This window comes from Chinchilla lanigera, unplaced genomic scaffold, assembly GCF_000276665.1.
Source record: "Chinchilla lanigera isolate Chin_1 unplaced genomic scaffold, ChiLan1.0 scaffold00175, whole genome shotgun sequence".
In the NCBI taxonomy this organism is placed as follows: domain Eukaryota; kingdom Metazoa; phylum Chordata; class Mammalia; order Rodentia; family Chinchillidae; genus Chinchilla; species Chinchilla lanigera.
In genome coordinates, this window is record NW_004955576.1 from 1,138,965 (window position 1) to 1,166,289 (window position 27,325).

The following is a 27,325-nucleotide window of genomic DNA, read 5'->3' on the forward strand; positions in this document are numbered from 1 at the left end:
TGTATATACATACATACATAATTTGCCCTTCTTTCCCTTCTCTTTTCCCTCACCCCTGTAGTGCTTTACTTTTGAGCATTTTCCTTTAACTTCACAATGTCTACCATACCTCCTAATTTTTATTCGCTCTTTCAAGTTCTTACACTACTGAGACAATATGTTGCTTAAACAAAGATTTCTGGTTTACTTCACTTATGAGTATGGTCTCTAGTTGTGACCATTTACCTGTAAAAGCTTCAAGTTTATCTTTCTTTACGCCTGAGTAATGTGCCATTATACAAAAGTAACACAATTGAAAAGGAAGCAATTCCTCCTAAATCATTTATGGAGGCAAGTATTATACTGATACCAAAACCAGAGAAAGACCCAACCATAAAAGAGAACTACGTCCAATCTCCATAATGAATATAGACTCAAGATAAAAAATAAAATACTAGCAAATACATTGCAGCAAATCATCAAGAAAGTCATACACCATGACCAAGTTGAATTCATACCAGCAATGCAAGAATGTTTCAATATTCACAAATCAATAAATGTTATACACCATATGAATAGAGCCAAAGGCAAAAACCACATGGTCATCTCAATAGATGCAGAAAAAGCATTCAACAAAGTACAATATGCATTCATTTTTAAAACTCTACAGAAAATAAGAATAGATGGTCTTTATCTCAATCTGATCAAAGCCATCTATGAGAGATCAACAACCAACATCATACTAAATAGACAAAACTTAAAGTTTTTACTTTAAAATCAGGAACAAGTTAAGAATTTCCACTGTCACCATTCCTCTTCAACATAGTTCTGAAAGCATTAGCCAGAGCAATTAGACAAGAGAGAAATAAAAGGAATAAGGATAGGAAAGAAAGAAGTAAAATTATCACTATTTGCAGATGACATGATACTTTACATGGAAGACCCCAAACTCCACAAGAAGACTCCTTGAATTAATCAACAAATTCAGCAGTGTAGCTGGATACAAAGTCAACACCCAACAATTAACAGCATTCCTATAGACAGACAACAAACAGACTGAGACAGAAATTAAGGAAACCACACCTTTCAGAATAGCATTCAAGAAATTGAAATATTTAGGAATCAATCTAATAAAAGAAGTAAAAGATCTATTCAATGAAGACTACAGACTCTGAAAAAAGAGATCAAAGAGGATTTCAGTAAATCCTGGAAGAACATTCCTTGCTCATGGATAAGAAGAACCAAAATTGTGAAAATGGCTATACTACCAAAATTGTTATACAGATTCAATGCAATTCCCATTAAACTACCATTAGCATACCTCACATAGTTAGAAAAAACATTCCTTAAATTCATCTGGAACCAGAAGAGACCCAGAATAGCAAAAGCATACTGGGCAATAAAGACAAGACAGGTGGAGGCCAGGGATATAGCTCAGTGGCATAAGCACCTGCCTGGCAAGTGCAAGGTCCTGAGTTCGATTCCTGGTATCAAAAAAGAAAAAACAAAATACAAGACAAGTGGAATCACAATCCCTGACCTGAAATTATACTACAGAGCTACTGTAATAAAATCAACATGGTACTGGCTAAAAAACAGACCAGAAGATCAATGGAACAGACTGGAAGACACAGCCACAACAACAAAAACACTCAGCCACCTAATCTTTGACAAAGGGGCCAAAAAACTCACTGGAAAAACAATAGCCTCTTTAATAAACAGTGCTGGAAAATTTGCCTTGCCACCTGCCAAAGACTGAAAATACAACCAAGTCTATCAACATGCACCAAACTAAAGCCACAATGAATCACAGATATCAATATTAAAACAGAAACACTAAACCTATTGGAAGAGAAAGTAGGTAAAAAACTTAAAGATATAGGGGTAGGCACAGAGTTCATGAACAATAAACAAATCACATGGGAAATAGTTCAAAGAATCAACAACTGGGATCTCATCCTACTGAAAAGTTTCCACACATCTGAAGAAATCACCAGCAGAGTAAAAAGAAAAGCCACAACCTGAGAGAAAATTTTAGCTGATTGTCCCATGGAAAAAGGTCTTCTATTTAGAACATACAAAGAATTAAAAAAATCAGCCCCCCCTAAACTGAAAGACTCAATCCAAAAATAGGTATCTGAGATGAACACACACTCCTTAGATAAAGAAGTACAAATGGCAAATAAATACAAGAGAAAATGTTCAACATTATTAGTCATTTGAGAAATGCAAATTAAAACACTGAGATTTCATCTCACCCCAGTATAATGGCTAGCATTAAGAAATCAACCAATAACAATGCTGACGAGGTTGTGGAGAAATAGGAACTCTTCTTCACTGCTGGTGAGAATGCAGACTTGTAAAACCACTGTGGAAATCAGTTTGGAGATCCTTAGCAAACTAGGTCTAGAGGTCCCACTCAACTCAGCTATTCCCCTTCTGGGTATTTTCTCAGAAGATCTGAAAACATCACATCACAGTGATATACGTGCACCCATGTTCACAGCAGCACAATTTGTAATTGCTAGATTGTGGAAGCAACCCAAATGTCCATCCACTGAGGTTTGGATTTTAAAAATTGTGGGTTTTTTATATAATGGAATATTACTCAGCAATAAAGAAAGATAAACTCGACGCTTTTATATGTAAATGGTCACAACTAGAGACCATATTCATAAGTGAAATAAATCAGACCTGCATGTTGTAGCAATATATTGATCAGTAGTGTAAGATCAGATGAAAGAGTGAAGAAAAACTAGAAAGTATGATAGACATTGTGAAACGAAAGGAAAATGCTCAAAAGTAAAAGGCCACCGAGGTGTGGGAAAAGAGAAGGGAAAGAAGGACAAATTATGTATGAATGTATATACAGGATAGCTAACATAGTTTGCTACTGTCCTCTATTGTTTTACTGAAAGGAAAAGTTAATCATTACTAGTTTGATCAATCTTGCATGTCTCTATTTTCCTGAGAAACCACTTTGAAGATATCAATATGTAACACAACAACCATTGTTCATTTCCTACCACTTTGTTTGTCACTCTGTATTTTTTGTATTGTTCTTATGCTATTTTGTAAATAGATGTCTGTTTGTTAATATGCTTTCCTTCTTTTATTTTTAAAATAATTTTTAAAAAATCAGGAACAAGACAAAGATGTCCACTGTCACCACTCCTATACTGCAGGGTTCTGGAAATCTTAGCCAGAGCAATTAGACAAGATAGAGAAACAAAAGAAATAAGGATAGGAAAAGAAGAAGTAATTTGTCATATTTACAGATGACATGATACTCTACATTGAAGAACCCAAAAACTCCTCCGAAAGACACCTAGAATTAATCAACAAATTCAGTAGCATGGCTTCATACAAAGTTACCACTCAGAAATCAATAGCATTCCTATACACAAAGAACAAACACACGGAGAGAGAAATAAGAGAAATCATTCCTTTCACAATAGCATCCAAAAGACTGAAATACTTAAGGATCAATCCAATGAAAGAAGGAAAAGATCTATACAGTGAAAACTACAGTACTTTGAAAAAGGAGATTAAAGAGGATTTCAGAAAATGGAAAGATATGCCTTGCTCATGGACAGGAAGAATCAACAATGTGAAAATAGCCATACTCCCAAAACTGTTGCACAGATTCAATACAATCTCAACTAAAATACCATTAGTATACCCCACATCTAGGGAAAACACTCTTGAAATTCATCTGGAACCAGAAGAGACCTAGCAAAAGCAATTCTGGACAACAAATACAAGTCAGTTGGCATTATAATCCCTGACTTGAATTATACTACAAAGTCTCTGTTATAAAATCAACATGACATTGGCAAAAAAAACAGACCTGAGGATTATGGAACAGACTGGCAGATGCAGCCACAACCATAAACACACTCAGACAACTTATCTATGACAAAGGGGCCAAGCAAGTTCACTGGAAGGAAGATAGTCTCTTTTATAAATTGTGCTGGAAAAACTGGCTCGCCATATGCTGAAGACTGAAACTGGACTCATGTCAATTACCATGCACCAAACTAAAGTCAAAATGGATCAAAGTTCTAAATAGTAAAACAAACAGTAAGTCTACTGGAGGAGAAAATAGGTAAAAATCTTGAAGACACAGGGTTAGGCAGTGAGTTAATAAAGAAAAACCAAATTGCACGGGGAACACTTCAAAGAGTCAACAACAGGGATCTCATCTTACTGAAAACTTTTTGAATCAAATCAACAACATGGTGAAAAGAAAACCTTCGAATTGGGAGAAAATTTTAGCCAACTATCCCTCAAACAAAGTCTCCTGTCTAGAACATATAAATAATTAAAAAGTATCAGGCCCCCAAAATTCAAAGACCCAGTCCAAAAATAGGCATCTGATATGAATACACACTTCTCTGATGAAGAAATACAAATGGAAAATAAATACATGAAAAAATGTTCAAAGTCATTAGTCATTAAAGAAATGCAAATTAAAAAGACACTGATATTCCATCTCACCCCAGAATGAATGGCTGTCATCAAGAAATCAAGCAATAACAAATGCTGGAGGGGCTGTGGGTAAAAAGGAGCCCTTCTCCACTGTCAGTGGGAGTGTAGACAGGTGCAGCCACTGTGGAGATCAGTCTGGAGATTTCTCAGTAAACTAGGATCAGAGGTCCCATTCAACTCAGCTATTTCCCATTAGAGTATTTTTCCAGAACTAAAAACATCACACCACAGTGATATCTGTGCACCCATGTAATAACTAAGTCTTGGGAACAACCCAAATGTCCATCAGCTGAGGAATGGATAAAAAAGATGCTGTATTTTTATACATTGGATTATTTATGTAGAAAAAAGCTAATCTCGAGGCTGTTATAGGTAAATGGATGCAACTAGAGACTATATTCATGAGTGAAATAAATCAGACTCACATGTGTAAACATTGTGCTATTTCCCTACTGTGAAAACCTGAAAGAGTAAATAAAATCTAAAAGGTACAATAACTATTGTGAAAGGGAAAGAAACTGCTCAAAAGGATAGAACAACTGGGATGAAGGAAAAGAGAAAAGAAAGAAAGAAGAGAAAAAATATATATATACACACACACAAGAAATCAAAGATAATTGTACTACTTTTTTATTGTTTTATTGAAAGAAATAGTTAATATTTAATTCTTTGATCAATCTTACATGCCTATGTTTGTTTAACTGAGTAACCAATTTAAAGATTGCAATATGTCAGACAGCAACCATTGTTAATTTCCTATCACCTTATCTGAAATTCTGCCTTGCTTTTATTGTTTTTGTGTTGTTTTGTTTATATCTGTGTGTTTGTTAATGTTTGGTTCTTTTATCTTTAAAATTAAAAAAAAAATGCCAATAGTTAAGAACAGTCTTGCCCCATGCTCCCTCCACTGGTATCATTCATTAATTACTCAAGTGGCTATGAAATCAAACCCCACGTAGAAAAGAATTCAATAAATTGCTTTTAGTGTTTCTATTGTAATATTGAGATCTGTGATCCATTTTGAGTTTGGTGCATGGTGGTAGAGTTGGTTCTATTTTAAGTCTTCGGCAAGTGGCCAGCCAATTTTTCCAGGACCATTTATTAAAGAGGCTATCTTTCTTCCAGCGAGCTTCTTTGGACCCTTTGTCAAGGATTAGGTGGCTGAGTGTGTTTGTGGTTGTGGCTGTGTCTCTCAGTCTGTTCCACTGATCCTCAGGTCTGCTTTTAGCCAGTACCATGTTGATTTTATTACAGTAGCTTTGTTAATATAGTGTCAGGTCAGGGAATGTGATTCCACCTGACTTGTTTTTGTTGCCCAGGATTGCTTTTGCTATTCTGGGTTTTTCTGGTTCCAGATGAATTTAAGGAATGTTTTCCCTAGGTCTGTAAGGTATGCTAATGGTATTTTAATGGGAATTGCATTGAATCTGCACAACAATGTTGGTGTCTCACTAGTGTAAGAATCTGAAAGAGTGAATAAAAACTAGGAGGCATGAGAAATATGGTGAAATGAAAGGCAATCACATTTTGTGATTTCTTTTGTCATTAATTTCCAATTTCATTGCACTGTAGTCTGACAGTATACGTGGGATAATTTCAATTCCTTTACATTTATTTAAACATGTTGTATGTGCTAGCATATGGTCTACTTTATAGAACATCCCATGTGCAGCTGAGAAGAATGTGTATTCTGATGCTGTTGGATAGAACTCTCTGTAAACTTCTAGTAAGCCCATATCTTCACAAGTTTGGTTATGTTCTGTTATTTCTTCCCTGATTTTTGTGTAGTTTATCTATCCCTTTGTGACAATGGTGTGTTAAAGTCCCCTATTATGACTGTTTGCTGCTTATTTCATTTTTCTTGTCTGTTAATATTTGTTTTATATAGTTGAGTGCTCCTGTATTTGGGGCATAAATGTTTATGACTTTTATCCTTCCTCTTGAAATTTTCACCTCACAAGTGTGTAATGAACATCTTTACTTTTTTGATTGTCCTTAGTTTGAAGTTCATGTTGTCTGCACACAGAATAGCTATACCCACTTTTTCTGGGTTCCTGTCACATGGAATATTGTTTTCCATCCTTTTATTTTCAATCTGTGAATTTCCTTTTGAGTTAAATGTGTTTCTTTTACACAGTATATAGTCAGATTTTGTTTTGTGATCCACTCTGCCAGTCTGCTTCTTTTGGTTGGTGCATTGAGACTGTTTGCATTGATTGCTATAACTGATATGTAGTGGCTTATCTTTGTCATGCTATTTTCCTGCTGTTGGATCCTCATTTTTCCCTCTGTTTAATTGCTTGCTCTGCTTGGTAGTTCTTTTCTGTTGCTATTCTTATATGGGATCAGAAGAGACCCAGAACATCCAAAGCAAACCCATCCAACAAGAGCAAAACAAAAAGCATCACAATCCTAGATTTCAAGTTATATCAGAAGGCTACTGTGACAAAAACATTTTGATACTGGCACATAAACATGTGGCTCAGTGGAATAAAGCGGAGGATGCAGAGATTATTCCAGGCACACTCAACCAGCCTATAGATCCATCAATAGATAAAAGGGTAAAGAAAATGTAGATCATATACACAATACACTACTTTATGGTCATTTACAAAGTACATTTGAGTCATTTGTAGGAAAATTGAAGCACCTAGATACTATACTGCTAAGTGAAAAAATCAGAAACAGAAAGTTAATATTGCATGATTTCTTTTATATAAGGATGGGGCCAATGGGAGGATAGCAAAGTGAAGGGAAAGAAAAATTGATTAACATACAACATGAATTATTATATATCACAAACATGAATACATAATAAAACAAAAAGAATGTATTATTCAATCTTCCTGTGTTTTGTAGTTTCAGTAATTTCTGGTTCCTTTCAATCATGATGTGATAGGATGCATGGGGTTATTTCATTTTTTAAATTTATTATGACTTTCTTCATGGGATGAAATACGTTCTGTATTGGAGAAAGCTTCATGGAATGCTGAGGAAAACCTGTATTCTACTGATGTAGCAACGCTGTATAGTAATCAGTGAAGTCCACTTAATTGATAACATAGTTTAAGTTGGGTGTTTCTTTCATTTTTGTCTAATTGACCTGTGCATTTATCATGGTAAAGTGTTAGAATCTCTCACTATGAATATATTTGGGTCTATCTTTTGTTTTCTGCCAACTAGTATTTGTTTTGTAAAATTAAGTGCATCAACCTTGAAGATATATGTGATTATGCACTTTTCAATATGTAGTCATTTTTCTTGTCCTTTGAATGGTTTTGGCTGGATGTCTACCCTGCAGGTATGAATATAGCTAATTCTGTTTCTTTCTGGGTTCTATTTGCTTGGAGTGTTACTTGTCATGCTTTCACTTTCAGTCTCTTTACATCCTTGAAGGTGAGGTGTATTTCTTGAAGGAAACATATGGATGCATCTAATTTTTTGATCTAGTGTGCCGTTCTGTATCTTTTCATTTGAAAGTTAAGACAATTTACATTAAATGTTATCTTCAAATTGTATATATTGATTCCTGTTATTTTGGGTCTTTTTCGGCATTTGACTCATTCTATTGTTTTTCAGTTTGTTTTCCTCCACAGTGAGCTATTTCCATTTCTCTCAACATTGTCTTTTTGATCTGTGTTTAGAACTCCCATATGTATTTTACTCAATACTGTCTAGTGACCATGAAGTTATCTACTACTGTATATACTTATAACGAGAGGTCTTTACTTCTCATTTGATTTTGAAGGATATAGCAATCTGGACTGGCAATTATTTACTTTCAGGTTTGGAAAACCTTTACTCTAAATAATCTTGATCTTGTTGCAAAATCTGCTGTTATTTGAATAGAAGACAAAAAGAGAAAAATATGTTCAAGGGGTGATAAAAATACAGCAAAAGTTTAAATTCAAAAATATTATTACAGTAAAGGACACATTGCTATTAATTCCTCTCAGACTACTCCCGCTCACTTTGAGCATACTTATCCCACCATTCTAACCTATGAAGCAGTTCTTAAAGTCCTGTTTTGTGAGTCCCTGTACAAGATGTGATAAAAAGAAATGGTAGATGCTTCTTCCAAGTGCCATCCACAGGAAAAATGACCTTTTAAATTATGGTGTATCTTCATCCAACTTATTCACCAGATCAGGAAATTTAACAGCTTACCATGTCCTGTTTCAAAACATACATACATACATACACACATACATACATATGTACATACATACATACATACATACGCCTGTGGATGTGCTCAGTGAGAAAACCTGAGAGCTGGTACTAAAAACATGTAAATCATACAAAACAGATTAGTTCCAACAGTGCAAGTATGGTTGATATACACGAATCAATGAATGTGATGCATGAAATTGACAGAGTCAAGGACGAAAACCGTAATATCACGTCAATAAAAGTGGGAAAATATTCAGTAGAGTTTAATATTCCCTTATGAGAAGAACTCTCAGCAAATTAAGTGCAGAAGAAATGTACCTCAACACAGTAAAGGTCGTCTATGAGATAACCACTGGTATCATAATTTGGAAATATGAAAAACATAAGAAGCCCCACTTTCCCTTCTTATCTTCAAAATAATCTTGTGCTATGGTTCAAAGATAATTTGAGCATGTCCTGGAATTGCTTGTGTGTGGCAGCTTGCTAATATTTGAGAAATGAGATCCAGTAGAAGCTAGATAAGCCTTTGGGGACCGCCTTTACATGCAATTTAGGGGCACACTTAGTTCCTGTAAGAAAGAGTGATTATGTGAACCAGGGCCTCCTTGGTTTATGGCTTCTCACCTCACTATGGGAAGAGAGGACATTCATTTCCTTCAGATATGTATCCATTAGTGACACTGTTGAATCATATGGTAGTCCTATTCCATATCATGAGAAACACAATTTTATCTTTTAAGACATAGTCATATTAATGTGTGGTAAATATTGTGTCGATGTAATTTTAATTTCCATGTCCCTGATGATCAATGGTGTTGTTCACTAATTCATATTTCTATTTTAGAGAAGACCAACATCTTTTGCTCATATTTTCTTCTGGCTTATTTTTAATTTTTAGTTTTGATGTGTTAGGGATTGGATCAGAGCCCTTGCACAAACTAGGCAGGTGTTCTGCCACTGAAATGCACCCCAAACCTCTTTTGTCTTGTCTTTCAAAATAATGGATTTCTGTCTATTTTCTATTTGCCTATCCTTCATAGATATTCTAAGAAAAATCATGCAATTTTTAACCTTGTGTGTCTGACTTATTTCACTTAACATTATAGTGTCCTCAAGTGGCATCCATTTGCCTATGAATGACATAACTTTTTCTTTATGGAAAATTAGAATTGCATTGTGTAAAAATACTACATTTCCTTTATCTCTTCATCTGTTTATGGACACATACACTGTTTCCAAGATCTAGCTATTATAAACTGTGCTGCTAATAAACCCTTAAGTTATCTCTTGTTTTTCAAAAATATTTTAAGATAAATGTTGATTTCTTTTAATTGTTTGTTGGTACATTTTATATATACATAATGATCATAAAAAGATAAATGCTAATTTAATTCATTTACAAGAATACTTTCATTTGTTCAGGAAAATGAAGTTTTTTCCCTTTGATTTGCTTGGTTTTTGTTTGTGAGAGAGAATCTTTTTGTCCATAAAGTGTGTTCTGCAAACATTTTGACCATTCTTTTAAGATCATGATGTATAGTATATTAACCATTATTGTGTAATTACTTTGCTGTGAAATTTTGTTTCATTTATTTCACACAAGTAAAGATAATATATTTTATATTTTATTATTAATATATACTTATATTCCATTAAAAAGTATGATTTATGGATTTTATGTGCATTTCAAAATTTCTTACTGTTTTTCTATGGACTGGGGCTGTGTTTTAGTGGTGAAGCAACCAACTAGTACATAGGAGTGTGGGTTTTATCCCTAGAATGGCAAAAGAATACGCCTGAGTAATAGAGTCTACCATATGTGTGTGAGAGAAAGCCATTCTATTAAAAATATATTAAAATTTTAAAAGACTGAAAATAGACCCAAGCCTATCACCATGAACCAAACTCAAGTCAAAATGGTTCACAGATCTCAATATTAAAACAGAAACACTAAATCTGTTGGAAGAAAAAGTAGGTAAAAACCTTGAAGACATAGGGGTAGGCAGAGAGTTCATGAACAAAAACCAAATTGCACGTGAAACACTTGAAAGAATCAACAACTGGGATCTCATACTACTGAAAAGTTTCTGCACATCTAAAGAAATCACCAGCAAAGTAAAAAGAAAACCCACAAACTTGGAAATAATTTTAGCTGATTGTCCCTCAGACAAAGGGCTTCTATCTAGAACATATAAAGAATTAAAAAATATCAGCCCCTCCAAATTCAAAGACCCAATCCAAAAATGGGCAGCTGAGATGAATACACACTTCTCAGATAAGGAGATACAAATGGCAAATAAATATATGAGAAAATGTTCAACATCATTAGTCATTTGAGAAATGCAAATTAAAACAACACTGAGATTCCACCTTACCCCAGTAAGAATGGCTAGCATTAAGAAATCGACCAATAACAAATGCTGGCGAGGTTGTGGAGAAATAGGAACCCTTCTCCACTGCTGGTGGGAATGCAGACTGGTGAAACCACTGTGGAAATCAGTTTGGAGATTCCTCAGAAAACTAGGTCTAGAGGTCCCATTCACCCCAGCTATCCCCCTGCTGGGTATTTTCCCATATCTAAAAACATCATATGACAGTGATATATGTGCACCTATGTTCATTGCAGCACAATTTGTAGTTGCTAAAATCTGGAAGCAACACAAACATCCATCCACCAAGGATTGGATAAGAAAATTGTACTTTTATAAAATGGAATATTACTCAACTATAAAGAAAGATAAACTCGAGGCTTTTATAGGTAAATGGTCACAACTAGAGACCATACTCATAAGTGAAATAAATCAGACCTGCATGTGCAAGCACCACATTGTCTCACTAGTGTAAAACCTGAAAGAGTTAGCAAAAACTTGGAGGTATGATACACATTGTGGAATGAAAGGAAAATGCTCAAGGGTAAAGGGCAACTTTGATGTGGGAAAAGAGAAGGGAAAGAAGGAGAAATTTTGTATGTATGTATATGCAGGATAGTTAACATGGCTGTTATACTGTCTTGTATTTCTTTGTTGAAAGAAACTGTCACTGAGCCCTTGGTTGATCAGCATTGCATGTCTATATCTGTTTTCATGAGAAACCACTTTGAAGATATCAATATGTAATACAACAAGAAGTGTTCATTCCCTACCACTTGTTTGTAACTCCGTACTGTCTTTACTGTTCTTTTGCTATTTTGTAAAATGTTGTCTGTCTTTTAATGTTTTACTCCTCTTATTTTTAAAATAAAAAATTTTTAAAAATAAAATTTTAAATGTTTCTTGATGACTTTTCTTTGGAAAGATGATTTTTATCATTTTTCTTTCTCTTTCCAGTTCATTTTTGTGCGTCTTTACTGAGACTATGAGAAACCATTAAATAATAAATGACAATTTCTAAGAACTTAAGAATTAATTTATTAAATGATCTTGCACTTAAGTCCTTGTCCTTCACTTCTCTGAAGTAATTTACTATCTCTAACTCTGATCTATTTTCTATTTATTTTTTAATGACACAGTTGTACACCCCATCCCAGATTCCGCACTTGCAGAGGCAGATGATAGTAGGTCATGTGTTATATAGTTAGGCCTATGATAGTTGTGTCTGTACTGAACATGTGCAGAATATTTTTGCCATTACTCCCTAAACAATACAGTATTAAAATATTTACTTGACATTTACGTTACATTAGATATTGAAAGTGACCTAGAAATGATTTAAAGTATATGAGGTAATTTGTTTGATTTATGTGCAGATAATATGTTATTTTATGTGTAACATTTGAGCATACACACATTTTGCTATTCATTAGGTCCAATTTCCCATAAATATCAAGGGACAACTCTATACTGTTTAAATTAGTGTCCAAATAAGTTTGTTTTAGAACACATCTAAAATCAGAACAGATTCTCTACCAAGGAAAGATACCACAGTAGGCAACAAATTATACACCAAGTTTATTTCCGTAAGACTCCTGTCCCAAGAAAGTTTTCCTCCTAACTCACCTGGGAGAGAAGTCCATCTCAGCCTGTGGGAAGAGAATGCTCTTGAGGTCTCAGGAATAGCATACAAACACCACAGCCACAGAACCTGCTATTGTCTACTGTTCTCTTCCCCAGCTGTGCTCTTTCCATGTATGAACAAAAATGTGAAGAGTTCTGAAACTGAATTTATATGCTCATCTGTGTTTCTCACAGAGTTTCAAAAATTATAATGAATTTCTACAAACTCTTTTTTGAGAAATTATATTTATCAAAATAAGGTGAGTACCAAATGCTTGCTTTTAAGGGCCATACATTTTCAGGGAAGGCTGGAATATGTGCAGGTCATAGTGCCTGACATACAGCATTTCATTTCAGGGGGCCTTTTTAAACCTTGGAAATACCTGTCTCAGTGGTTCGGTGAAAAATTAGGTTTCTCTTTTCAATCAATCTCTCTGTGCCACTTGCTTAGAACAACTGCAACACAACCTAAATTTCTGTACATATAATGTCTAACAGTTACTAATCACCTGAATAAAATAGAAATCCTTCCTTTAATCAAGGGAATATATCACAAAATGCACTTTCTAAAGATCTGGTAACATTTTCATGAATTGACTTCTCCATATATTTCATCCACATATTTTGGTGTCAATTAAAAATATCATTAATTTTTCATATTACTTTACATATTAATTTTATTATATAGAGAGTTAAAAAGTAACCTAAATATAAAGAAAATAATGTGTGATAAAAACGGGTGGAAAAGATCCACTGCAGAAAGAGTGTGACTGGGAAGCTGGGTTCTGATACCATGAGAAACCAACCCTCTCTCTTTTCCGTTATTGTGTCTTAATGAAAGAATCCAAACAAGACACATAGGAGACCTTACAGAAGGACAGGCAGAGTTTATTGTAAGGTAAAGATATAGAGAGAATTATGTCTCCAAGAAAGAAATCAGGCACAGCCTTCTAGATGACTGCTCCAAGTGGAGTTTGGATATATTTTTTATGTATAAGAATGTCACTTCTGGATTTAAGGGAGCTATGGTGATTTAATCTACAGAATGTGTGTTCTTATCAACATTTTTCTTTGAGATTATTTTGGAGTGCCAATATCTCAAAAATGTTTTTCTTGGGTTTTTTTTTTTTTTTTCAGATTGTTAGTGTTCCTTCAGGACTCTTAATCATGGTAGAAGCTTCTGAAAATTTTATGAAAGAAAAGTTCTGATATAAATCACATCTTAGCCCAATGCAGGAGGATCTTTAAAGAATGTTTACCTTGTCTTCACATCATTGGGCTATGGCAAACTGGAATGTTTTACATCTCCTTGTAGAAACGGAGGCCCTGCGTCATTTTTAATATGGGACCTATGAAATGATTATACGTGTATTATAGATGAAAGTATTTTTCTTCATTTAACCATAACTGGCAAGCCATACTCTCCTGGATCCCTTTGTTTTCCCAGAAGATGTATTAAGATATGTAAAAAGGAATGCAGTCTGGCATTTTATTATAGAGATCCTACAGATTTGTAGATGAAGAGAACCCTGTATAGTAAGAGTGATTTTAAAAAATTATTGGAGGTAAAAGATTCAAAATTCATGGACTTCAAGATGTAAAAATAATGAAGTCATGAGAATGGCATAGAAAAGATATAATATCTAAGGGTAGATTCAGAGTTCTTAAATGTATTTCAGAGTGAAACACATGGGTGAGGTGCATGTGCTCGGGTATCTCTAGTAAATACCTGGACTCTTGGCTCAGCTCCTCCACCAGGCTCCAACAGCCCAGCCAGAGGTACTCATGCTAAGTGCTCCGCAGTCCAGCTGGAGCTTGGATGGGGCAAGTAGGTCAAAGCACAGACCAGGATTCCTGAAAGCAGGACCTGGGTCAGCACAAGGAAGCAGTCCTCTGGTTTGACCTTTTCTAAACAGCAGAGAAAGGACCTGACAGTACCCGGTCACTTTCCTGCTGCTCTCTTCCCTTGTTCCCCGCTTGCAAGGCCCATGGCTCCTCCACTACTCAGTGAGCGTTTGTGCTGCTCTGTGGACTGGAGGCCTCCCTGAGTCGTGGATCACAAACAAGAGCAGTTCTATCTATAAAGTTGAGGTGATTTTATGTTTTGAAAGGGATGATTTAAATTCACAAAGAAAATTGACTTTACAGAGGTTAATAATATGAAGAAAATGCCAGTTGAGACCAAGTTTGAAAAACTACAGAAAACATAGTAGGATGAGTATTGTCACTAGAGATAGATATAATAATGTAATCTATACATTATTCAGGTGATATAATAAATATTTAAGTATTCATGGACGATCAAATATAACACTATTATTTTAAAAATTTATGGTGATCCCATAGTAGAAAAATATCAAACATAAATATAATGTTAAGTACACAAGAGATATCCTTTAGTGCAATATAATATATTTAATACTGTGAGTAGATTGCCTTTTTTAGAATATTTATTTTAAAAGTATAACAACTAATCATAATTATTTTAAGAACATGATTCATACACTCCTTATTAAATATCCCATCTGCAGCACACAATTTTCACATGAAAAATAAAGATGGGACAAAGGCCTTCATAAATTCTCTATGTTCACCTGGTACCTCAAGTGATATCAAGCTGAGGTCAGCTGTAGAAGACACACTCCCTCAGGCAGCATCTTGGACTCCAGAAGCGTACTGTAGAGTCTTCGTACCGATCTCAGAGTCTCAATAACTGTCCTGTTTGTGGCACAGATAGCTTTTTGAAGTTTAGAACCTCTCCAGTTGTTAGCAGGCCACAGAAATGAATGATTAACAACATTTTAAAATGTGGACGCCAAACATTCCTATGACATAAATTTTAGGGAGGACATTAAGTGATTCAATTAAGATAAAAATCTTATTGGAGGTGTGGTGAACAGAGCTCAGGAAATTTTACTTGAGATTATTTTGTTACAGTGATTACACACTTCTTGACTATGAAAACACAAAGGGCAACATTCACATTTTAGCTCTGAAATGCTTTCTGTGACTCCTCACTATTTGGCTTGGAGGATTTAATGACAGAAAATATCACAACTGTGCTTTTTAATCATAAGAATGTAATGCAGTTTCTACCCTTACTCTTGAACACAAAGAGTCTCAGAATTTTGTAACTCGGCTGCTATCTGAACTTCCCGTTTTAACATAGTCCACCACACAGAAGATTGTGGCTTTTATGTAACACATTTCAAAAGAGAAAGTGCTATATAAACTAAAACTTTTCTTCTCTAATTTATCTTTCTTAAAATGCTACTTTACTTAGCTAGTGGCTTTTTCATTTAAGTTGTTTTGTCATTTTAAATATATAACATATGTATTTCATATATATATACATATATGTATAATCTTGTGGAAAATATAAAACAATTTGAATGTGTCTCTAGACTTGAAGTAAGATATTGGCTTTTCTCCTGATAGCAGTTACCTGGTGCTCAAAAATATATTTGTAGCTGTGTATAATCAGTTAATCACTACCGACTGTCTAAACTCATATGAAAGCAGGAGGATAAGCTCACTGAATAACAAAAATTCCTACAAAATGGATAAATTAGGTAAAATTTAACAATGAAATATGGAGTGCCCAAAATGTGACCTAAGAAGTTACTTAGGAAAAATTATACAAAAATAAATTTTTTGAGCACAGGACAAAATATGTCTTTACTGTTCACCTCTCTCAATGCATACTTGAAGAAACTAGTATTAAAAACATTTAACCAAGGTGTGGTGACCTTTTCCTGTACATCTCACCTCATAGATGAGACAGAGGTAGGAGAGTCCCTTGAGCCCATGACCTGCAGACGGGTCTGGGAAACCGTGAGAAATGTCTCAACAGTGACAACAGCAACAGTGAGTAGATTTCCTGTGTAATTCTGAAGAGCTAGTAGGCCTTAGCCTGCTACCTAGCACAGACGTCTTATGATCCAAGGAGCTGATGTAATTACTCCACTTACTGCTTGTATCAGACCGGATATCTTTATTACTCTTATAGATCCAAGCTACCTCTTCCTTTTTCTTCTACTGCTACCTCTAAACTTTATCTTTCATTAATGTTTCAGCGATGCCCAACTAAGGTGCTTCTGAAATGTGGGGTAGCACCTCAGCCCCACATCATTTACACCTTGCTACACTACTGGAGATAAAAAATAAAATTAACTCATTTGAACCGACTGCTCCGTTCATTTTATTGAAGACAACATTTGAAAACCACAAGGCTGGAGTTTCTACAGTCTTCTTTCTACTTGATCTTTGTTAGAACGAAGGAAGAATATTATGGTTAGACTTTAGGATAAATAGGAGAAGACGTAGTTTCAAAATGTTTACCTTACTTGTTGAAAGTTAGTGTCTTTAATTTAGGGTATCATGAAGAAAAGAGGAGTTACCTAATTTCTGATTATTCATATTTTTCCCATGAATTATAGACATTACCTATTATTGCATATCCAATGAATTATTATAGATCCTCAGTCATCATAACTTGAATTGTGTTGCTGTCATCCTACTATATATTACACAAGTTGAAGAAATGGCAGTAATTAATGAAAGCCACCCTGAGGAGTTCATTCTACTGGGCTTTGCTGACCGACCTTGGCTGGAGCTGCCCCTGTTCATTATTCTTCTGATCACATACCCCATGGCCATGATGGGAAACATCGCCATCATCCTGGTGTCGAAGTTAGACCACCGTCTCCACACCCCCATGTACTTCTTCCTCACCAACCTGTCCTTTCTGGACATGTGTTACACCACAAGCATTGTCCCTCAGATGCTCTTTAACTTGGGCCACTCTAAAATCATCAGTTACATTGGGTGTGTAGTTCAGCTTTATGTCTTTAGCATAATGGGGGGTACTGAGTGTCTGCTCTTGGCCCTTATGTCCTTTGACCGCTATGTGGCCATCTGCAGGCCTCTGCACTACACCCTCATCATGAATCAACGCCTCTGTCTCCTACTGGTATCCACTGTGTGGTTGGGTGGAATGGCATACGCTTTCTCAGAGGCTACACTTACATTACAGTTGCCACTCTGTGGAATCAATAAATTAGATCACTTGTTGTGTGAAATTCCAGTTCTGATTAAGACTGCCTGTGGTGAAAAGGAGGCTAACGAGCTTGCACTCTCTGTGGTATGCATCTTTATGTTAGCTCTCCCTCTATGTTTAATTCTTTCTTCCTATGCTAGAATTGGGCACACTATAATTACGATGAAATCTTCTGAGGGAAGAAAAAAGGCCTTTGGGACATGTTCCTCTCACCTTCTTGTGGTTTTCTTATTTTATGGTCCAGCCATCAGCATGTACCTTCAGCCCCCCTCCTCCATCTCCAGGGACCAGCCCAAGTTCATGGCGCTCTTCTACGGGGTGGTGACTCCTACCCTCAACCCCTTCATCTACACCCTGAGGAACAAGGATGTGAAGGGGGCCCTAGGAAAGCTGGTGAGGGGCATTTTCACCTCCAAGTGAAAGTTGATAGACAAAAATAAAATTATTTAAAATTTAGAATAGATTGAACAGGTTTCTGTAATAATTCCTGTCATAGAAATTTCATATGTTCTTAAAAATACAATATTTTTTATTCTTTTTACTAACATTAGGTAAGCATTGTACTTAGCTCATATACACCAGTTTAGGTAATCCACTTTTAAACAAATATTAAAACTGAAATTTTACAGTGCTATTTTAAAATTTGACAGACTCAGGTTCCATGCAGTTATTTTAAAAATAATATAGCAATTATTCGTCAGTTGCCTTTCAATAAATGTCATCTAAGAAGCAAGTCATCATACTGTGTGTCTGACTCAAATCTTGGTACAGAGCCCGTGAAAGCACTCTATGTGTTGAAATAGGCATAAATTTCATAAAGTGATCATCCGAAATTTATGTTAATGTTATTTGAAAACACATTATAATTTTTAACCTTTGTACTTTCAAGTAATCTACTATTAAATGTTAAAAGAAGTAGAATAAATAGATAAAACTCTTCTATATATTTCTTAATATTCTTTTTAATTATCATAACCATGAGTCTGTATCCACAAGAGAAGAAAGGAGCGGTGCTAATCATGACTGCATCATGACATTCTTATGGTTAAGTTAGAAGACGCAGGAATGTCTTTTGAAATTGTGCAAGAATCAGTATGAGAAATACTTCATGTTTCTGTTAACAAAAGCAAACTAATTACTTAAAAGCAATAATATTACTTAAAAGCAATAAGTATTGTCATTTATTCAAAATTTGGATATTAATAATGCTCAAAATCTGTATAATTAGAAGCTAAAAGTGCTAATCTTTATTTCTATGACATTTCTTTTTGGAATGTGTCCCTTCAAAATTTTTCTGTGGATGTTAATGTCCACAATACTGAGGTAGCAAACTATAAGAGTTGACCATTTGGGAATAAGGCTTTTCTAGAAGAGTTTTGCCTGAGATTTTGGTCTTTTCACCCTCTGCCCTCACTTACATGATGACACTTGCTCACTTTCCAAACAACATGGAACTTGGTACCTATCTTGGAGATCCTGCATCTGAAACTGTGAGAAATAAATAGTTACTGTTCATAAATTACCCTGTGTCAGGGTCTTTGTCCCTGAAGTCCAAAAGGACCAAGACACTCAAACGAAAAACATTTCCATAATGTTAGTTACAATTTATGAGAGGAAATTAAAGAATTCTCATTATTTAGTTTTAAATTGCCTGTTCAGAACTCAGCAAGACGTGTGTGGTGAGAAAGAGTACTGTAAGAAATACAGTCAGTAGTTTGAACTATTCTAGCATATCTTCTGTCATGATCAAGAATGAAGCAAGTAATTCTGTAAAAGCTTTCAGTATTCTAAACAAGAATCAACTTTAATCCAGATCCATTGTTCAAAAATTGTTGGTCTACTTTTTAAAAGCAGTGAATTATGACATTATGTTTTGGAAAAATTCTAAGGACTTTTAAAAATTGGCTGATTTCTGGATAATTCTTGGCTAAGTTTTGGAAAATATTTTTACATTTCGGACACACATATATACACTTAAGGAAAAACATTTTATCATGTTAAATAACATCTTTTGATTTTATTAGGGTGTCCTTTGTCCACTCTACTCTTACATAATAAAAAATAAGATGTGTTTAGTTTCAGGGACAAAATTAATCGAGATTTATGTCAAGAGCATAGATATACGCATTGGTTACACATTACAAGTTTTCTATCTCCTTTTTTAGATTATACTCTGTTCTGTTCATCACTCTGTAATGTTTCCACTGTTTTCCAACCCATAGAGATTGCTTATTTCACAAAATTGTCATCTGGACCTATTGAGAAATCAGGTCTTCCAAAAATTATGTAGAAAAATCTTTGGATGAAGATTGCTGGTGGGAGAGGTAGGGAAAATTCACAGTAATTTTTTATTTGCACTGATTACTTTTCATTTCAGGAGTATACAAGTCCAGCATATTCTACCACGAAGCATATTTTTTGTTAGCTTTGAGAAAACTCTTTCAGAAAAAAAAGAACACATAACAGCGGAATGTAGATTTTGCTCTACCTTTGAAGTAAAGCATGAGCAATCTGAAGAATGCCTTTGCAAGGAAAGTGATTTAAAGGTTTTTTTTTATCATTTTCTCAAGGAAACTATCAATAGCTATTTGAATAGCTTTTTCTATGATTCTGGCTACCCTAGATAGCTTTAGAGCTGAGTTCAGAGGGTACCTTTCCCCTTTCATAGCACAGGGAATTGCACTAAGCTATATACTTGGCATGCTCTTTCTTCCATCTTTCTTTCTTTCTTTCTTTCTTTCTTTCTTTCTTTCTTTCTTTCTTTCTTTCTTTCTTTCTTTCTACAAGATCTCACTAAGTCTCTAAAGTACTCAGGCTGGATTCCAGCTTCCAATCATTCCTTAGCCTTCCAGAATGTACAGGTATGTGCCACCATCCTAGCAGTATTTTTTCATATTATCATTGCTTATTTCATTTGTTATAAGGTCTTCAAAGTTTATGCATGATTAGCATTTGGTGGAATTTGTTTCTTTTTCATTTATACCTATTCTTTCACTAGAGAAATATCTTTCCTTAGAGTATCATTATCATTTTCTTTTAAAAATTGACACATGACATCATGCTTCTTTGTGTACACTAGAATATTGTGAAGTACCTGTTTATTGTGGAATGGTTAAGCTGTTTAAAGCTTTTTAATTATTAAAATCATTATTTTTTCTCATCTTTTAATAATATCCAAAGAAATGACAGAAATGCATGATTATTCCCCTAAATTTATGATGATTTGTGGAATCTTGGGCTGTAAGTTACTAGGGGCAGTACATAAAACTGAAAGGGGGATCTGCTGTGCCACCACAAGGGGTCAGAGCAGGGATATTGTAAGCAATATGCATTTCTACAGGTAATATGACCTGATAAGATTTAGAACTGAAAGTAGAGGAGGCCTGCATTTTAAGAAATACATTTAGCAGAGTACAACAAGTTTGGAGTTGGATAACAATGGACACTAAGTTTTCTCCAAGTGAGTTCTACAACTAGTATAAGGTGGTAAATATGTAAAAATCATAATACTGTGAGAAATTGATATAAGACATTGACTTGGAAATTTAATTAAATGTGACTCTCTGAGACCAAGAAGAATCTAAGATGATGGTGATATTTTAACTCTATGTTACTGAATAAGAGGTATGTATTTTTTCATGAAATTTATATCAAGAAAAGTACTTTTCAAAGGATGGCAGTGCATAAAGGTAGAATAGGAATTTCCAGCAATTTTCTCTCCATGAGAATAAAAATTTGGACAGTGATTCATATGTAAGAATATCTTCACAAAAGTCAACAGTTCCATTCCCAATAGCTTAAAGAAACTTTTTTATAATCAACCTAACCAGGCAGATAAAACATCTCCACAATGAAAAATACAGAACATTGAAGACAAATGGAAAGCTACCCTTTGCCCATAAATCAATAGAAGTAATATTGTTAAATTTGTTATTTAACCAAAGGTGATCTACAGATTCAATGATATCACTATTAAAATACCAACAACTTTGTCCATAGAACTAGAAAAGTAATCCTAAAATGCACATGAATCAGAAAAGACACAGGCAAAATTGTCTTGAACAAAAGAACAACACTGGAACCATCACAATACCAAATGTAAAATTGCCGCCTAGTACTGGAAGAAAATAGACACATAAAATGGAACAAAATAGAAAAATGGAATAGAAAAAAATTACAAATATAAACATGTACTGCTACATCCATCTAATTTTTGACAAATGGGTGATAAACCTACCACAGAGAAAAAGAGCCTTTTTGAAACAAGTTCTGGGAAAAGCAGATATCATGGAGCCAACTGAAAATAATCCCAACTGTTCACCATGTACAAAATCAAATCACAATGGATTGATGACATAGGCAAAGATTGATAAATTTGAAACTAGTAGAATAAAACCTGTGGGAAGCACTTGAAGTCAAGGGCAGAGCAATGACTTCATGAATAACATCCCAATAGTACAGGAAGTATTATTATCAGTATTGACAAAGGACACTGAGTCAAATTAGGACTTTCTGCACCACAAAAGAAACGATCAACAGGATGAGAGAAGGAGAGAAAGGCTTTGAAAAGGAATATGGAAATGACCTTAGCTAATGTAACTATGAAAATAAGGATGTACACAAATAAATAAATGTAGAGATGGAAAAGGAGACATACAAGTGAGAGTTATACTAAAGGTCATAAGAAACTATTATGAACAAGTGTATACCAAAATGTAGATAACTAGAAAAATGGATAAATTCTTAGACATATGCAACTTATACAAGCTGAAAATATTAACAGATAAATAATGACTAAGGAAAGTAAATTGATTAAAACTGTCTTCCTACAATGAAAAGCAAAAGGTCTGCTTATTTCACTGGTTAATTCTACCAAGCTTTAAAAGAAAGATTAATATAAATTCTTCTCAAAATTTTCAAAACCGCTGGGTGTGGTGATGCACACTTATAATCCAGCACTCCGGAGGCTAAGGCAGGAGGATGGTTGCAAGTTCAAGGACAGCCTTGGCTTCAAGTGAGTTAAAGACCACTCTGAACTGCATAACGAGACTCTGTCTCAAAAAGACAAAAAAAAAATTCAAAATTTTCAAAACCATTGAAAGAGAAAGTGTATATCCAAAATCATTTTATGCTGTAGCCTTACTCATAAATGTCTTACCACCCAAAGCAAGGACAAAACAGTTAAAGTATATGCCAATATTCCTGAGGAACATAAGTAAACAATTTTCCAAGATAACACATTTGAATTCAATTCCACAACTCATTGAAAGTCTCATTTGTTATGCTGGAGTTGGGTTCACATGAGGGATGCATGAATTGTTGAGCAAATCAACAAATTAACATATCATATCAAATGATTGAGAATAAAATCCAATTAATTATTTTAGTATGTGTGGAAAAGCAAAGTCACAACCATCAGTATTCTCTCACAATAAAAACTATCAACAAATTGGGAATAGAAGACAGTTTCCTCAACAAAACATAGACTATAAATGAAAATTCACAGTTAACATCATCCTTAGTAAGGAAAAGTTGAAAAGTTGTCAACTAAGTTTAGAACAGACATAGAACTCCTTCTTCCCACTTCTCCTCAGCAAAGTCCTAGAAGACCTATGTGGGGCAAATGGGGCAAGAGGAAGAAAAACAAAGGCACCCTATGTAAAAGTGTCCTTGTTTGCAGTTGACATGGCCTTGCTCCTAAAAACTACCCTCAAACCACTGAAACTAAAAGTTAATTCAGTAAAGTTTCAGGATAGAAATTAATATCCAAACGTGTTTGTGTTCACTAACAAAGTCTCTCTAAAAGAAATCAAAAAAATGACAATATTTATAAGAGCTTTTGAAAAAATTAAGTACTTAGATATAAATTTAACTAATTAGGTGAGTCAACTTTACTTTGAAATGTATAAAACAGTGTTAAAGATATTGAAAATGACACCTACAAATAGGAAGATATTCTTTGTTCATGGATTGGAATAGTTAGTACTGTTAGATTGTTCCTTCTGGTTTATTTGCTCAGCAAATGCAGTACAACCCCTATCAAAATAGCCATGAGTTCATCACAGAAATAGCAAAATCAGTATTATATGTTCTATGTGACAATGAAAGAACAGGAATATCCCAAATAATCTAGGACAAGGAACAAAGCTGAAGACATCACATTGCAGTGGACCCTTGAGTTACAACCAGCCTCACAAACAACTTGGGTTACTATTAGAATTTTAGATTTAACTTTTAACCAAAGCTTTGAGTTATGACCCAAATGCCAGCCATTTGTGTGGTTGTAAACAAAGACTTGAGATGTTAGAAAAGCATAGGTAAGCCTGCATAAGCATCAGTCTGAGCCCAGATGTGCCTGTTTGTGGGAGTGATTTTGGTCAGTGCTTTAAATAGTGTTACAATTACTGCTATCCTTATAATCCCAAAGTTTAGAAAAGAAGCTAGACAACCTGCAGAATGGGAGAAAACAAATCATCCATGAGATAAAGTCAATATCCAAATATGTAAGACGATCAACAACTCACTAGAAAAATCAATCTTATTTTAAAAGTGAGTGAAGAACCTGACTACATACATCTTAGGAAACCACATAAACAGCTAGAGGTGAAAAAGAAGGTAATGAAAGCAACTACCACAGAGAACAGTATTAAAGAAAATACAGATAACCTTAGACCAGATTTTAGCTCTCACAGGTTGAGCCAGAAGCAGGTCCTAGTGGGCTACAGACTCCCCCAAATAAAGGAACCAGAGAGCAAGATTCCTGGTGTTCTTGTGCAAGGGGACTCTTCTTCGAAATAATAGCCACCTTCCAGATCGTCCTGCCTCCCGCAAGCCAAAAATGTCACCTTGAATGGTGAGTACAGTATGAAATTGTTGTCTCTGGTACAGTGGGCACATTACCAAACTTTTTGGTGAATGCACCAGGAAAATTATTGATGTTTGTGGTAAATTATCTACATTATACAACCCTTTTTTGTTATGAAAAAGTTAATTAAGCGGAGCTTTTGGAAGGTCAGAATAAATTATGGGTATTTTCATTATTTCTTATGAGAAAAATAGTCTTGATTTACAATAATTTGAGTTACAAGCAATGCTTGCAAATGAATTGAGTTCATAAGTCAAGGGTCCACTGTACTTACTTCAAACTATGCTGTAAAGTATACTAGCTACAACCAAATGTCACTGGCATTGAAATAGACACATAGATCAGTGGAGCAGAACAGGGTACACAGATGTAAATCCATTCATTCTCTGTCACCTGATTTCAACTAGGGTGTCAAGATGCACAGCAGGATAGGCAATCTGTTCAGTAATGTTGATTAAATTGGACATACACATGGAGAAAAATGAGATCAGACCCTTATCTCATTCTGCATTCAAATGCCAACTCAGAATTGATAGAATACTTAAATGTAAAACCTGAAACTACTAAGAAACAATAAGGGAAACCTTTGTGCCAATGGTCTGGGTGTGATTTTATTTTGGATATTATCTTAAAATACCAGGGCCAGAAACAAAAATACATGTATGGGATTATAACAAACAGAAAAAGGAAACAATCTAAACAGAGACAGAAAAAAGCTGTGTCTAATAATCAGGGAAATGCCTTTCAAAGCCACAATTTAACAGCACCTTACTCCTGTCAGTATCTACTACCCAAGACACAAAGGTAACAGCTTAAAATAAAGAAAGAGAATATTCACACACTGCGAGTGGAAATGTCACTGTAGAAAATGAGAGAGGGGTTCCTCAGAAAATCAAGGCCAGGCACGGTAACTCATGCCTATAATCCCAACACTTGGAAGGCTGAGGTAGGAGGATCGTTGTGAGTTCAAGGCTACCCTTGGCCACATAGTCAATTCATGGCCAGCCTGAGCTACCCAGAGAGGCCTTGTCTCCAAAAAGAAAGAGGGAAGGAAGGAAGGAAGGAAGGAAGGAAGGAAGGAAGGAAGGAAGGAAGAGAAAGAGAAAAAGAAAGAAAAGTAAAATAATCATTACATGATCAGCAATAAAGAAATCAGGTGTGGAAGAGACATCTGCTTGGCTGTGTTTATTGCAGCACTGTCCACTCTAGATAAGGTACTGAATCAACCTGAGTGACCTCAGTGGGTGAATGGACACAGAGATGGGGTGCCCCTGGGACACAGTTCATCTCTGAGAGCATCTAAAATCCTGACACTTGTAACATCAATGAACCTAGAGGATACAATGTTATGTGAAATAAGACAAGCACAGAAGCACGAACATTAGATGATACCCTTTATGGTGAATATTAGAAATGTTACACAAAGAGAAGCAGAAAGCAGATGTTGGTTACCAGGGGCTGGGGCAGAGGGGCTAGGTATCAGTGCTGGTGTGGAGACATTGGTCCGAGAATGTGTAAGTACAGGTAGACCTGAAAAATAAATCCAGATCTCCTGTGCAGCATGCTGGATTCCCCAGATGCCAAGGGTGTAGCTCTACGCAGCACAAAATGTTCACTGTATGAGACAATATACTTTTTACTTTACCAGATTTATCCATTCCATAATGTATGTTTACTTCAAAATGTCATGCTTCACTGTCAAACTGCTAGCTGTCAATTGCTTTTTTGGGGGGTACTTGTTTTGAGACATGGTCTCACTATGCAGTTCAGGCTGGCCTTGAGCTCGCTTTGTAGCCCAGACAATTAGCTGTCAATTTCTAAAAAATAAATTTTAAAAGTAAGTATATTGAACAAAAATATTTAATTTTATATGGTCATCCATGTGTCTAGCTATCTATTATTTTACTTTAATGGTAATTTAATATTAGTTACCAAGAAGATAAAGTAGCATAATTTAAGATCATTTTGGATAAAAAAGGAAATGAAAAGAAATTTAAGAGGAAGCTACATGTATTGAGATAAAATTTTAAGGAAGGTATCATTATTTACTAGAAGAAATGGACTGAATTGCAAAAAGAATAGATTTTTTATGAGAAATAACTTGATTTATGAAGGGTAAACAAACTAGAACTTGGAGCATTTCTTCTTTGAAGTTTAAAGGAATAATTTAATAGGCTACATTTCCCTAACAGGGCAAGATTTATGTATGAGGTGCTTTCGTGTATCGTACAACACATATTTTCACAGGAATTAATGCGGAAGACAGAGAGTTAGACAACAACGAACTTCTACAGAGAACTTCTTTAGTGGTACCGGGGGTGACGCCCAGGGCCCTGCTCATGCAGGTCGGTGCTTTCTCTAGCTATACCTGCATCCCATACAGATGCTCCTGAGTCTGGAGTTTATAATCCTCTTCTCCTGGAGAGTTATCTGTAATAAAATAAAACTGCCTATGCGCAACCGCAGTACGATTCAGATTTTTAAGACTCACTGTGCATGTGTAATGCGCTGCCTGTGTTAGGACAGGTAGGAGGAACAAGGGCCATGGCGGACTAAGAGGACCGGAAATGCTTTGGCAGGGAAACGGCTTTGAGACGTACTTTTAAAATATTTGGCTTGTTATTATGCCAGTAACCTCCCACTGAGCAAACAGTGTACCTAAACACACCGCTGGGATTTCATCACCTTCTACTCTCACTGGATTCATTATCCTGGATTAGAAATTAATGCAACCAATCCTCAAATTCCCTCTCTCTGTTTCTCTCT

General features: G+C 35.1%; 1 protein-coding gene across 1 annotated transcript; it reads left to right on the forward strand.

Annotated features, from left to right (window-relative positions):
- The first annotated feature begins 17,178 nt into the window (after positions 1 to 17,178).
- Positions 17,179 to 18,114, forward strand: LOC102007953 (olfactory receptor 2B6-like). The gene has a single exon (XM_005413942.1). It carries the CDS (start codon positions 17,179 to 17,181, stop codon positions 18,112 to 18,114), a length of 936 nt encoding a protein of 311 aa, XP_005413999.1.
- Positions 18,115 to 27,325: the final 9,211 nt, after the last annotated feature.

Excerpts from the sequence above, each read along its gene's own strand:
- LOC102007953 (XM_005413942.1), top strand. The coding sequence starts at position 17,179 with ATGGCAGTAATTAATGAAAGCCACCCTGAGGAGTTCATTCTACTGGGC.